This window comes from Poromitra crassiceps (assembly GCF_964638095.1).
Source record: "Poromitra crassiceps genome assembly, chromosome: 7".
NCBI lineage: Eukaryota > Metazoa > Chordata > Actinopteri > Beryciformes > Melamphaidae > Poromitra > Poromitra crassiceps.
This window is the reverse complement of record NC_139628.1, coordinates 12,523,442-12,539,356: the sequence shown is the minus strand read 5'-3', so window position 1 is coordinate 12,539,356 and position 15,915 is coordinate 12,523,442. Positions and strand designations below refer to the sequence as shown.

The following is a 15,915-nucleotide window of genomic DNA, read 5'->3' as shown; positions in this document are numbered from 1 at the left end:
CTACATGTACAGACCACCACCACTGCAGTGCACAAGGTAAATCACACTGTAGCAAGCTGCTTGACATAAGTAAGATAGAAGATTAGAAGAGCTGGGTAGATAAAATGTATTAAAAAAGGTTATCACACTGAGTTGTCAAATAAGAAATATTTACTGATATAGTTTCACTTTTGTTTAATTTCAAGGACATACTGAGTATACTACAGTAACACCAACTATGTATGTGTCAAGGCTGATATTCTCAGGTTTCCAGGTTGCTCAGGCTATGCTCTTTGCCATTGAGGAGATTAACAACAGCACAGACTTGCTGCCTGGCATCTTTCTGGGCTACACGATCTATGATGGATGTAGCAACAGTGCAAGAGGAATAAGGGTGGCACTGGCCTTGGCTAATGGTAATGAGGATATATCCACAGCCTCCAAGGCACCCTGCACCAGACCGGCCCAAGTCCTGGCCATTATAGGACCGGACTCCTCCTCTCCTTCCATGGCTGTATCCACTGTCATTGGACCTTTTCACATCCCATTGGTGGGTAGTTTACCCCCCCCCCCCTTCACCTAATGTATAACATGTACTGTAATGGACCTTGGCCACAGTTTGATCAATTCATTTCGTTTTATTTCCTCAATAATACAATAATTATTATTCTGCAATTTGTCCGACTGCTCACAGTAAAAGCACTTTTAAGATGATTAATGCTAATGTGCTCTGAGTTTTGTGTACATTGTTTTAGAATTTGCATCCTCATCTTGTGAATCTCATTCCTTTCTACTCCCTAGATCAGCCACTGGGCCACCTGTGCTTGTCTCAGTGACAAAGTCCGGTACCCATCCTTCCTCAGAACAATACCCAGTGACTTCCACCAGAGCAGAGGTCTGGCCCAGTTGGTAAAGCACTTTGACTGGACTTGGGTCGGGGCAATTAGGAGCAATAATGATTATGGCAATAATGGCATGGCCATATTCACAGAGACGGCCCAAAAGCTGGGCATCTGTCTAGAGTACTCTGTATCCATCTTTAGAACAGATCCACCAGAAAAAATACAGGCAATAATTGAAATTATCAAGGCTTCCACTTCCAAGGTGATTGTCACTTTCCTCAACTCCCCTGATTTGGAAATACTAATACATGAGATGGCCAACCACAACCTAACTGGGTACCAGTGGGTCGGCACTGAGGCCTGGATCATTACCCCTTACTTTGCAACTATGAATGGACACCACATCCTGGATGGTGCTATAGGGCTGACCATGCCCAAGGCCCATGTTACAGGCATGAGAGAGTTCATCTTGGATTTAAAGTCACTCAATTCATCTACTGATACTGAATTGTTCACAGAATTCTGGGAGACAATCTTTGATTGTAGGTTCAAGCAGATGAAGGGCTCAGAGGGGAATCAGAGATACTGTACAGGCTCTGAAGATCTGTCAGGGCAGCAACACATTTTCACTGATATGTCAAACATGCCCTACTTTGCCAATGTCTATAAAGGAGTGTATGCTGTGGCTCACGCTCTACATAGTATTCTTGGCTGTAAAGAAATGTGTGACAATAAGGTACAGCCAGATCCATTCACAGTGAGTTGTTATTGTTTAATACATTGTTGCATGTCCATCATTCTCCAGAGCAAGAATGAGGTCGTTTATATTGAATGGAGTAAGTAAAGTAATATCTATCTGCTTAGATTTTGCAGCACATAAAAAAGGTTCAGTTCAAGACAAAGGACGGGGAGGACGTTTACTTTGATGAGAACGGAGACCCAGCAGCAAAGTATGAAATCATAAACTGGCAGCCGGACGAAAATGGCAATGTGGAGTTTGTCGTCGTTGGTCTTTACGATGCATCTTTACCTGCAGAAAAACAGCTAAATCTGCACACTAAGTCCTTAATTTGGGCACAGAACTCAGAGCAGGTTAATACCATATATGATCATTCATGGATTCTTAGGAGATTATTGCATTCTAATGTCGATTTGATCAGAATTCCAAATGGTGAGTTGTAAAGACAACAGCATATCAAAGTGTATCTCATAGTGCTTGTTTGTTCATGCAGGTGCCTGTGTCAGTGTGCAGTGAGAGCTGTCCCCCAGGAACCCGTAAAGTCCTCCAGAGAGGAAAGCCGGTCTGCTGCTATGACTGTATACCATGTGCAGAGGGAGAAGTCAGCAACACCACAGGTACTCTAGCATTATTTAATGGATCAGAGGATAACGCCTGTAAATTCAATATCAGCAAATAAATATTCAAATATAATAGCAGTATTTAGATGTTTATACACTTCAAGGTAAAAATGTAGTTAATCATCGAGGCATTTGAATATGAAATTTGGGAGTACTGTGAAGTCTTGTTCTGATTTATAGAACATGGCTGAGTAGCAACAACGTGTAAATTAGTTGTAGATAACGAACAACTAATTAGTTATTATTCAGGGTTTCAGGGTCAGGAGGCTGGAACCTATCCAAGCATACAGGCGCAGACTGCATAATCGGGCACGTTGGGCAAATGCCCGGTGGCCTGGCCTGGCCTGGCCTGGCTTGCAAAAAAAAAGACTCACTGAACAGCAGGCCAGGCGCCGCCTACTGCTTTACTAGTGGTGTTATTACTTTATTAGTTAGTCTGAAGTAATAATTACACTTCAGGGTTAAAGTGGGTGCATCTCATTGTAAAATTGGACTCTGCCCAAATTGGGCTTCAAACGGCCCAAATTGGGCTTCAAACAACCCAAATCTGGCTTCAAACGGCTCAAATTAGGCTTCAAACGGCTCAAATCTGGCTTCAAACGGCCCAAATTGGGCTTCAAACGGCCCAAATTGGGCTTCAGACGGCCCAAATTTTTCGCCGCACGCATGTCGGCCCGTATTGGCCTGGCCTTCTTGGTATCTAATGCCCGGCCTGAATTATGATCCCAGTCCGCCCCTGCAAGCATACATTTGGTGTAAAATTCTGAATCAATTAACTACATCAATAGGTAGTGTACATTCTCCATCCTTATAGTCAAATATACAGTATTCCTTGCATGACAAAGATGATCACACTTGGCCTAACACCACAACTTTATGTTCTCCCAAAAATGAAAATTCAGTCATTATCTACCCACCACCATCAATCATACATACATCCATACATACATTACATACATACATACATACATACATACATACATACATACATACATACATACATTGTACATACATACATACATACATACATACATACATACATACATTGTACATACATACATACATACATACATACATACATACATACATACATACATAAATAAAAGGAGGAAATGGACAGGTTTTTTTATTGAGGCTCTTGCGAAGCCTTTTTTTCGGGGGGTCAATGTGGCTCCTGACATGCTCAACGACTGACTGTCTAGTTTTTAGACAGGCCCGGTTTTACAGGGGTGCAAAAGTACGCATTGTACTCTTATTTTAATTCTTTGCATGCTCAGTTGAAAAGAGTGGTACTTTTTTGTATAAATGCTGCAGCTGCACACTTACAGTTTAAACTTGAATTATAATTGTTGTTTTTCGTTGTTCTTTGATGTGAATTTATGGATTTTTGGCACCTACATGTAACCTTTTAAGGTTGAGATAATTATATTATCATTATATGGTCCAAATATTTCAGTAAAGCACTTGAAACACTAGAAATATTCTTGCTTGGCTGGTATACTTGAAATGATGGTAAAATGCACTATTTGTAGTAAAATAACATGTCAATCTTTTGCGGGTCAGCCCGTGCATGTCCACCCCTTCCTATCTAGGATGCATCCCTAGTCATCTTGTTCTGGAACCGGCCCTGTTTTTAGAGAACAAATAAATCACTTAACACGTTCACTGCCATTGACGAGATATCTCGTCTTACAAAATCCAACGGTTGACTGCCAATGACGAGATATCTCGTCTTAAAAAAAAAAAAAAAAAATTGACGGTGGGACGTGGATCAACGCCCCCCACGTCTCCTATAAAAATATTGGAGCCACCGAACGTGTACAACCCATTCCACCGACCCACTAAGTGGCGACAGTGCTCTCCAGACTAGAAAAAGCCGAGCCAAAACTGCAGGGGAACGCGCGAGGAAACCATTCTCTCATACTGTAAAATGGATTGGCGAAAACGCTTTCGCTTTCGCGCATTATCGCGCTGGGAGCTGGCGGTGGGGGATTGCAAATTTGCATAATAGATTATGGGTGAAACACACTTTGAAACACCAGCAGAAAGCGCAGAATCGCACGCAGCTTCATTCCAGCTGAGCTCAACCGAAAACCCAGAAACGAACGAGCCTCATTCTCATACTGTAGGCGAAAACGCTTTCACACTGGTGCACACGGGCGCACAACGGTGGGGGGTTCCAAAAATAGACTGGGTGGAAAACACACTTTGAAACACGCAGCATAAAGCCTAGAATCGCACAAAGCTTCATCAAAGCTCTCAAACCCAAGAAACGAGTGAGCCCCATCCACACTCGCCGACGAGGGGGCCGCCAGGGAGGGAGGCTGCTCACTGCTCAGACAGGCAGTAGAAACTCGCTTGTGACAAACGCTGCTGAAAGCCACCAGACATGCCCACGGAGGGAGGAGTTTGAAGGAGAGGGCGTTCAGAACTATATTGTTTAGATGTCTGATCTCTCACTGATGCCAAAAATAAATGGTTAAAGTGACTGTTCTGCCTGTTTGATTGAATTTCACAAAACTGCGATTATCTCAGCTTTCAGTCTCAGACGCTGAAACCATGCTGTACTCAACGGCTAATATCTACATAACTACTAACTCTACAAACTAACTCTTTTAGACAGAGAAAGCACACATTCTATTAGTACTTTTGTGAACTTTGTGTTCACAAAGTCCAAGCAGAAGATAATCCTCGGCTCTTGTAAAATGAGCCAGAATCCTCAAAAAAACCCTCTGGCAGAAGCTACCTACAGTAAAAAAAAAACGGCTGGCAGTGAATGTGTTAACAGCGGCTCAAAAAATGCTTCTTCTCTCAGTTAATAGCTACCGATAGCTCCCTTGATGTCTGTAACACTAGTTTGATAGCTCATGTTAAAGCAGGGAGTTCCCCAAGCCCCGGCAGCTGGGTATTTCTCCGCCTACTGGCCTCTGGCCTACCGGTTACTTTATACACTGTAATTTTTTTATTTTTTTTATACAGTGCACCTGAACGACACATACAAGATACCCGCTGAATAAGTGTCCAAATGTTTATGTAATTCTGGCCAATACTCCACTTCTGTTATAACATTTCAGTCTGGAATATCTTTCAATAATCTTTATGACTAAAAGGCTAAAAGTAATCTCATGTGTAAGAAATGACTGTTCTACAATGAAGTAAAACTGTAAATAATTAACTTGTTGGTTTTGGATTTATTTAGCTTCAAGAGTGCATTTTTGTTCTTGTGTGACCCTCAACACAGGCTTTGAGAATCCCGGGCCACTTACTGATACTTATGTTTAAATTAACCCACTCATATTCTGGTTTATTTCTAGAAAAACATTTTGGCTAGTGGAAATTCTAATTGGCTGGCAACTTCTAGCAGCCATATTGGCAGGTGGTCAAAAAAGTTAATTTCAAGCCCTGCAGGGAGAGCAAGTGGTGACATAGGAGTGAGTGAGAAAAGGATCAAATATTGGTGTTTAAGACTGAATAATGACATCACAACTGTTAATTTAAAATGAGTTATTCCTCTAAACCTGACTTCAAATGCACAACATTTTTCCGCGCCGGCGCCATTTGGCCCCTAACCCTCAGCAAAATCTGGCCCTCTGGTATCGAGGACATTTTTTTGTGGTCCTCTCTATCATCAAAGTTCCTGGGTTACGGCATGACAATATTTGTTCGGCCCCCAGCAACAATCTGGGTTTCTCATGTGGCCCCCCATGAAAAATAATTGCCCACCCCTGATCTAGCCTCTTAAATTGGTTCTCAAAGTGAACCAGATTCATGCATTTTAGTTTAAAATGTACAAAGTTTTCTTACAGGGGGCATGGCCCCCCGAACCCCACAAGAGGGTCCAAGCAAGGTCTACCCACCCCAATCTCTCCAAATCCTGTGGGAAACATAGTTATTAGTATTTTCTTTGTTCTTAAAAATATACATTGCCTGTGTTTTGCAATATGGATATTGTTTTATTTATAATTAAATTGAGCATTGGGCCTTTATAAGAATGTTTATTTGTATTATTTCAATTGTCACACTCATGGATACATATTTGAGGTTTGTTTATTAATTGGGAAAAGGACCACTGGAACAAACGCCGTGAACATGAGCTGGCTACTTTTTCAATCTGACTGGCTACTCAAAAGTTTGGGGAACTCTCTGTTAAAGTGGCTGTTAGTTTACATATAGTTGGTAACAAACTGCAGGAGCTTAAAGGGGGACTTACCCACCAGATATGTAACAAAACGGTGATTTGAAAAAACCTATGAAAAAAAACAAGAAGTGACATATACTCTTGTCTATACTATACTCTTTGGCTGTGCTCAGCTCAGGAATTTTTTTCTGAAATCAACGCCATTACAGTTTGCCCACCGCCTCGAAAATAATTTATATGAGAGCTGCAATATCTTTATAAATATCAACAACTAGCCAACGCTGGTGGCCTGTATGGAAACACCATTGCTCAAAATGGTTGAAAGTTATATCAATTTGGTAATTCAGTGGCGAACTAGAAATTTAATTATTTTTCTGCATGTATGTGTATGTGGCGTCTGTATCTATCGCTAAAAGAGCATAGTGAGGCGAGGCTCGTTACCGCAGCACCCGGCACAATAGGACAAACCCCCCGCTCTGGGGTAACACAATGAGAGATTTCTCCACGTCACTCCCTCGTCCAACTTGCGATATACCGCACATATTTAGGAAAAGTCATGGACATGCAGGGTCATATCTTTTATTGAAATAGTTACATGCATTGAAAATATCAAAACGGTCCCACTGACCACAGTGGCGGTTCTAGTGTTAACAGGTCAAGTGACACAAACAGCCAATGAGCTGTGTGTATTGTAGCACCATATTGGTAGGATAATGCTTGTGACATCATGGGAATAGGCTTGGAGTTGTGAGGAGCCGAAAGGGTACAGGGGGAGTAGGGGAGTAACTATCTTGAAATCCCATAGTCTTTGGTTCATCGTGACGTCACGTATCAAATATCCCATTCATTTTAGGGCACAAAAAAAAGCAGTGTTCCACCCATAGAGGGCACTTATGCCAGTTACGCTGCGGAGAAATGATACAAATGGTAAAATGGCAACAGTTTGGTCTCAAATGTGAAAATTTTGACCAGCATTTTTCACACACCACCCCCAAAGTCATATATATTTGATTGATTGATTTTCTTTATTTAAGTGTCATGCTTCGAATGAAGCCCAGCCCACATGGGCTTATGGGCTTACAGGACACTTTTACTGTTCATCATTTAAACAAACAATGATCAAAACAGAAAACCAACAGAAAACACCCAAAATACATACAGTAAAGTTGTACAGCATGGTCATATATATTGGTTAAAAGCTGAAAAAAAGTGTTTTGGGGGTTAGTTACACTTTAAAGTTATAACTCATCAAGGCCAACAGCCAGTCCCTCCAGGATTTCTCCTCCAGTTTTTTTGTGATTATTGCGATCATAAATGTTAGATTTTGCAGCGGCTTTTCTCAAAATTTGCAATGCAATTTGTGACATTTTATGTAAATTTTTGAGGTAAAGTTGCGGGAACTGGCAAAAATTGCGGAGTTGCAGAAAAATTCCGATTTTATTTTTAATTTTTTTATTAAAAAAAGTATTGTCCTCCATCATTTCTCTTCTCCTTTCTTCCTCATCCTCAATGATGCTATTATCACTTTGCCTTTTCTCATACTTTTTGCTTAGTGCTTCATATTTTTCCTCTTATAGAATAGAATAGAATAGTACTTTATTTGTCATTGCATAATAAAATCATCCAGCGAAATTGCAGTTGCAAACTCCCCTTTGTGCAGACATACAGTACAACCAGACAATTCACCAACGATTCACCAGACCCCACAGTAGATAGACTTAATAATAAATAGGGTAGTAATGGTAGTAATAGTAGTAAATAACTATATGCAATATAAATCTATATATATACTCATATATACATATATACATATATACACACATATGACAGCAGCATAATACTTTATACTTTATAATTTGGGAAGTGATTGTGATGTATTGAGTATTGTGACGGCCCTTGGGAAGAAGGAGTTATGGAATCTGGAAGTGCGAGTTTTTAGTGTCCTGTAGCGCCTTCCGGAGGGTAGGGGAGTGAACAGGTGGTAACCGGGGTGAGTGGGGTCTTTCTCCCCGATTTTTTTTTTTTTTTATCCCATTTTATCCCGGTGTAGTGCTCACTTGATTTCTCAATCCTGGTTGCTACTCCATCCTCTGCCGATCTGGGGAGAGCCGAGACTGGCTCCATGCTTCCTCCGAGACATGGGCAGTCAGCCAGCTGCTTCTTTTCACCTGACAGAGGAAGCTTCACCGGTAGGACATAGCACGTGGGAGGTTCATGCTATTCCAACCAGTTCCCCTCCCTCTGAACAGGCGCCCTTAACGACCAGAGGAGGAACCACACATTAGCAACCAGGATATTGCATGTTTTTGTGAAGGGGGTTCCTATATGAAGGAAACCCCCGGGAGGCACGGGGAGAACATGCAAACTCCACACAGAAAGGCCCTTTTGCCGACCCCACCCGGGCGGTGGGCACTCGAGGACATGCGGACAGGCACGCATTCCTTCAGCGTTCACCTCGTCCCAGGTGGGAATCAAACCCACGACCTTCGAGCTGTGAGGCGATAGTGCTTACCACTGCACCACCGTACCTCCCGTGAGTGGGGTCTTTGAGGATGCTCTTAGTTCTGTTCAAGCAGCGGGTGTTGTAAATGTCCTCAAGGGTGGGGAGTTGTGTTCTGATGATCTTACCTGCTGTTTTGATGATGTTATGTAGTGGTTTATTGTCCTGAGCTGTGCAGCTGCAGTACCAGGCAGGCAGTGATGGCATATGTCAGCACGCTCTCTATTGCACATCTGTAGAAAGACACTAGCAGGTCCTTTCTTATATGTGACTTTTTCAGTGTGCGGAGGAAGTACAGTCTTTTTTGTGCTTTTTTTGTTATTGCTGCTGTGTGTTGTGACCAGGTTGCATCCTCGGAAATGTTCGTTGTTGAGTAGTAGTGGTGCTGCAGGGTGGGGTTTCTTTTTCCTAAAGTCCATGATGATTTCCTTTGTTTTTTTTGCATTGAGGTCCAGGTTATTTGATGCTGACCACTCTTTGATGTGTGTGACTTCCTGCCTGTATGCAGTCTCATCATTGTTCTTTATTAGACCTATGATGGCCGTGTCGTCCGCGAATTTGATCAGGGAGGTGGAGCTGTGGGAAGCCAGGCAGTCGTGGGTGTACAGTGTGTAGAGCAGAGGGCTGAGAACTCGCCCTTGTGGTGTACCGGTGTTGATGGAGAGAGTGGATGTGTGTGCCGAGCCGTACTGTTTGGCGACGGTTCGACAGGAAGTCCAGTATCCACCTGCAGATGGAGTGGTCCAGACCGATGTTGAGTAGCTTGGGGATGAGTAAGGGACCGTTCATTATTTAGAAGGGGGGTCACTGGAGGGATTTGGTGTGCTCTGAAATAAAAAGCTGTGCCCCTTCCCCAATCAAAATATATTTTTCCTTGACCCTCCCCAAGTGATTTGAAAAATATGATTAACCCTCCCCCAAACAATATTGTGGCGAGCGTGGAAGAATGCAGACTGACACCGATATCTTACTTTTAACCAATATGCAGAAACTCCGGCCAGAGGTGATCGAACACACTAACAGTCTCAGTTGTGGTGGCTACATTGATAGTAAAACTAAACATCCTGGCCACACAAACATTGCCATTACCACATAATGCAATCAAAACATGAGCACAACATCACTAAACCACGTTTTTAACTGTAACAGTAATAAGCTTCCCACAAGAACATGAACTCCCATAATCCTTTGCGCTTCTTAGAGCAGAACTGTCACCAATCAGAGCGACCGCCTCCTCTGGTCGCTACATAATGCTATTTTCGCTTGTGAAACAATCTTCAGTCTGTGTATATCAATATTTGTGTTTAAATAGCAGTCAATGACTGATGGAAAAAAGTTAGCCGGTTCTATGTGGCGGACTCTCCACTCTCTGTCCCCCCTCTCTCTCTCTCACTCCCTCAGCAGACAGGCACAAAGCCACACATGTAAAATCTCCCAGCATCCATTGAGCTACATTTCGATAACAAATAGCATCCAAATTAGCCTAAATAGATAGAAAGGTAGATAGAAATAATGTTAACACAACATGCAATTGTCGAACATTTCAATATTGGACAAAATAAAATCTCTAAATCAAAACACAACCCTATGTGAAACATATAGCCTATGTCATCCTGGTGGTATAAATATCCCTTGTAGACTTAACGTAATTTAGGAGATGAGTGAGCCGTAACGTCGGTTCTACTGTGACTTCCTAGACTTATCTGGCGCAACGATAGAGCCCATATATATTTTGTGATGCCATGTCTGTTTGTTTGCTCGACATATATATTTTATGATGCCATGTCTGTTTGTTTGCTCGACTTTTCGTGCTGGAAATGTAGCCTACTTCCATATTGTGGCACCTAGAGACCACAGCCACTGGCTCCAACGCCATTAAGGCACACACACCAAGACGCAGCTTAATATTAAAATAGGAATCTTTATTATCGACAAATATATATATATATGTTTTAATTAAAACAGCTCATAGCATCACAGCACAGGTTGGTTGACACTTGTTACATATCACCACGTCATGATAGCACGCAGCAACAATAATTACGTGTAAGGGCTCCCGCAGGATGGTGGTCTTACACAGTAAGTTATACAATCAAATCAAACTAATGTATCACAATGAGTCTGCCACTCATTACGAAAGACACCTCTGGGGCTCGCGCTCCCGAAAGAAAGCAGCAACAGCACACCAGCCTGTCGCAGCCTCGCTGGTATGACCCCAGCGCAGACCGCCGCCCTCCGTCGAGGCAAACAAACAGAGCCCAGCAGCTGCGGAATCACCAGAAAAGCGCCACTGATTCGCCAGATACTGTACACGCCTACTGTCTGGATAGGCCAAGCACAAAGATCGACAGATCAGACCGCCAAAGAGAAACAATGCACCGGGACATACCAAACAGTTTGGACAGGAGGGGTGTAAATGAAGCAACTCAGTAGTTGTTGAAGTCCGAAAAGCAAACATTACACACAAACAAAAAGTTTATATATTTTTATCTAATCAAAATTGTATACCCCTCCCCTGGACTCAAATTAAAGAGAGTGTACCCTGCCTCAAACTCAATTTAAAACAAGATTACCCTCCCCTATTTTCCTCCAGTGGCCCCTTCCCTAAATAACGAACGGTCCCTAACTGGGGGCTTATTGTATCGAAGGCAGAGCTGTAATCAATGAAAAGTATCCTGTATATCGTATCCTTGTTTCCTCTTCATGCCTTCCCTGTCCTCCTCATCCCTTGTTCCTTGTTAAATTTTCAAACTACTAGACCCGGAGCTAAATATATAATTGTAATTGTGCATCCTTTGATCTTCTGAAAAGGAAGTTTGAATTGCCTGGCAGGAACTGGCTCACATTCCTGCAAATCAGAAATTATGTTCGATCGAAGATTCATACCTTTGAAGCCCTCCCAAATGAACCTGCTTTTTTCGATGTTTTGCTGGGCCCTCCTCACTCCACCTCATCTCTAGATTTGTGTGTCTGTTTGATGACTGTACCATGGCCTCTACTGAGAGGATTAGAGAAGCATGGCAGGAGGAACTCTGTACTGATTTATCTGACATTATATGGGAAGGAGTCTGTCGGTTGTACAACTCTACTCAGTTAATAGCAGACACCAGCTGATCCAATTTAAAGTTGCTCACCGTCTCCACTACTAAGCAGAAATTACACAAGATCTTCCCTACTGTATCACCACTGTGTGAAAGGTGTCAAGGCCTACAAAATAACCCTTCAGCCGGAGGCAGAACTCACCATCTTCGGCTGCTCTGAGTCTTCTCTGAACTTCCCTACAGCTGTGCAACAGTCTCTGACACAGGGGACAACTGAAACTCATCAAGAAGGAATGGAAGTCCCCCTATTCACCCTCCGTTCAATTGGATTTGACCTCTGTTATACGGATGGAGAGACTTACGTTCCTGAGGTCCAACTCACTTAAGAAATTCTCTGCTATTTGGGACCCGTTTCTAGCCTACCTCGTTGAGGTTGGGGGGGACGGGTGATTCGCCTGGCTGGTTTCTCATGTACCCCGTGTGGGATTCCGGGCACAATACCTCTTACATGCATATAAGCACCTTACGCGACTCGTAGCACGACGTAATACTGAATGTCGATAATATTTTTTATTCATTCGTTTTTTTGTGTCTTGAGCTTGTGAGTTTGTCTTGTACGTATGTTGTTCAAAAAAGGTGAAAATAAAATATTGGAAAAAAAAGTGTCACGGCCAGTGCTTCTAGCATTAACAGTAACAAACGTTAATACCATGGTGCTGCGTCTATATGCCGACAACCCGCAATGCAGAGCCCACAAGCAGATCCACCTGAGCGACCTGAGCGGTGCAGCATGTCGGTGGACTGGCTTTAGCTCCTGCACGGCTCCAGCACGCTGGGCTCCAGCCCTAACCCCTAACCCATAACCCTACCAGGCTGTCGGCAATGCAGGTTGTCGGCATTGCCGGTTGTCGGCATAGTGAGTGGACCCAAATACCATTCCATGATAACAGATGAATCGATCTTTCCATTGAACTTGGAAATTCTAAAGAAACAATAGCTATGGTTTTCTTTGACTAAGATAAGACTATAATACTCAGACTTTCAGTCGACTAAAACGACTAAATAACAACAGGATGAGGTTGACTAAATATGTTGAAAACTAAGGACATTTGACAGGGGGCTTAGACTAATAATTAAAAAAAGCAAACAAAATTGATGCCGACCTGGCCTGCTGCCACCACTGTGGGGAAATAAGGGAGCTAGTCAGGAAATCTAATATCTGTTTTGATTTTAACTTGTAGATTCCATCACCTGTGAGCGATGCCATCCTGAATTTTGGTCAAATGAGAAAAGAGATGACTGTGAAAAGAAGGACACAGAGTTTCTATCATATGAAGAGATTATGGGGGCACTGCTTGCGGCGGCATCCCTGTTGGGAACTGGCATGACTGCTATGGTGGCTTATATCTTCTTCAGATACAGGAACAGCCCCATAGTCAAGGCCAACAACTCTGAGCTGAGCTTCCTGCTGCTCTTCTCCCTGTCCCTGTGTTTCCTGTGTTCTCTGACCTTCATCGGCCGGCCCTCTGAGTGGTCCTGCATGCTGAGACACACAGCATTTGGGATCACCTTTGTCCTATGCATGTCTTGTGTTCTGGGGAAAACTATAGTGGTGTTACTGGCCTTCAGGGCTACACTTCCAGGGAGTAATATCATGAAATGGTTTGGCCCTGCTCAGCAGAGACTCAGTGTTGTGGCTTTTACTCTCATACAGGTCCTGATTTGCATACTTTGGCTAACTATCTCTCCTCCTTTTCCTTTCAAGAATTTTAAACATTTTAAAGACAAACTCATCTTAGAATGTGCATTAGGCTCAGCTGTAGGCTTCTGGGCTGTGTTGGGGTATATAGGAGTCCTGGCTATGTTATGTTTCTTTCTAGCTTTTTTGGCTCGGAAACTTCCCGATAATTTCAATGAAGCCAAATTTATCACCTTCAGCATGCTGATATTCTGTGCGGTCTGGATCACCTTTATCCCTGCATATGTCAGCTCTCCAGGGAAGTTCAGTGTTGCTGTGGAGATATTTGCAATTCTGGCCTCCAGTTTTGCACTGCTAATCTGTATTTTTATTCCAAAATGTTACATAATCTTATTGAAGCCAGAAAAGAATACAAAAAAGAACATGATGGGTAAAATGCCATCAAAATCATCATGATGAGTGAATATAATAAGCATAGTAGAATGACAATAACTTGTTTAAATAAAAACACATTTAATTCATGAATGCAATAGGGTACTATTATAATTAGCTGTGCTTACTGTCATTGATGTTGGTGAGCCCAGGAATCGAGCGCGCGAGATGCCTAGTTGTTTTGAAAAGTACTATACAAATAAAGTTATTATGTTGAGCTGAACCAGCTCAACCAGGTCAGGAGAGTTCTGAGTATACCAGATGTTTCTGTCCACACACCAATTTGTTTTAATTGTTCTTTTCTAGCTCTATGGTCAGACAGAAACTACCATGCCTGGAGTGAGAAGGGGCTAGTTTCCGTTAGAGACCTATACATAGATGGTCATTTCGCATCTTTTGAACTTCTGAGGGGGAAATTTGAGTTGCCCAGCACGCATTGGCTCAGATACCTTCAAGTTAGACATTATGTTCGATCCAAGTTTCGTGACTTTGAAGTTCTCCCAAATGAACATGCTTTTTTTTATGTTTTGTTGAGTCCCCCTGACTCCAGGCATATTATTTCTAGATTTGTGTATCTGTTTGATGGCTGTATCAGGGCCTCCACTGAGAGGATTAGAGAGGTATGGCAGGAGGAACTTGGTGTTGAATTGTCTTATTGAATTATATGGGACAGGAGTATTTCTGTGGTCCAACAGACACCAGCTGATCCAATTTAAAGTCACTCACCGACTAACATGATAAAATTCCTTACGATAACCGCACCGTTTCAAATTTTCATTATCATTAAAACCGTGGTACCGTGATTACCGTGGTACCGTGATTACAGGGCTTTGAAAAACATGGTTGATACTGTCCATCATCAAACAAAGTTGGCAACAGTCTCCCAGATGCAAACGTGCAGCCTTGGAGAAATGATTTCAGTGAGTGTATCAATCCTTTTTGGGTCTGAGTTTTCAATATAAAACGTTGCAAAATGATTTCAGTGAGTCTCTCAGTACTTTTTGAAAATGTTCAGCAATTGTTTTTTACAAATACTGTGATAATGATAACCTTCATAATTTTGGTCACGATAATCGTGATGTGAAATTTTCATACCCTTACATCTCTAGGCCTAAGTGATGGAGACATACAGACAATGGATGGATGTGGCTACAGCCTAAGTGATGGGGGCGGTGTCCACCCGCTATGCCGACCACCCGCAATGCCGACCTTAGGGTTAGGCGTGGGGGGTGGGAGAGGTTAGGTTTAGTAAACTTGGCATAAACTTTTATTAACCACAGACCTTATTTGATGCATTAAGTGAAATCTACATTCTAAAACCCCATAGCCTTTTCCATAGGCGATTATAGACCATCGTATCTAATGCCCGGCCTGAATTATGGTTCCAGTCCGCCCCTGTTTCCAGACCTGCGTCTGTGTAAGGACGGGGTTCTTGAGTTGGAGGGGCTCAATAAAGAAGGCAAGGGGTGCCTGGTTGTGCCCCGTTACCTGCGAGAAGGGGCCCACAAGGGCCCTGGATCCAGTCAACCCAGTTAACTCTGTTAAAAAAGCTCTCCTGCCCGTATCCGACGTCCGATTGCAGAAGAAGACCATGGATGGCCCAGACTACTTGTCGCACATGCCGCACATGGGTGTATTAAAAGAACTGGATAGGGGGCGAGCCACGCCCACCCATGCATTCGGACGGAGGCTGCTCACTGCCGCATGAAGGTGTTATTTCGAAACCCACATAGCCAAAACCACGCCCTGTGCCCGCCTACGCAGCAGTCAAGCGCCGGGATTGGCCAGGAGCAAGTATGCAAGTATGATTCAAGTTGTTCAACGCAACAACACCAACAACTACAGCAAAGCTGCAATGAGGATATTGAAAGACAAAATCCTACATCGCACCAAAGTATACAATGTACCGCAGTTATTTAACTTTT

The 15,915-nt window shown here is 42.8% G+C and overlaps 1 protein-coding gene across 1 annotated transcript; it reads left to right on the top strand.

Annotated features, from left to right (window-relative positions):
- Positions 1–217: 217 nt before the first annotated feature.
- On the top strand, positions 218–14,014 carry LOC310779412 (extracellular calcium-sensing receptor-like; the record flags this gene model as incomplete). The annotated part of the gene is made up of 5 exons (XM_083639947.1): positions 218–529; positions 781–1,557; positions 1,695–1,913; positions 2,054–2,177; positions 13,101–14,014. 5 exons carry the CDS (start codon positions 218–220, stop codon positions 14,012–14,014), a joined length of 2,346 nt encoding a protein of 781 aa, XP_083496073.1.
- Positions 14,015–15,915: the final 1,901 nt, after the last annotated feature.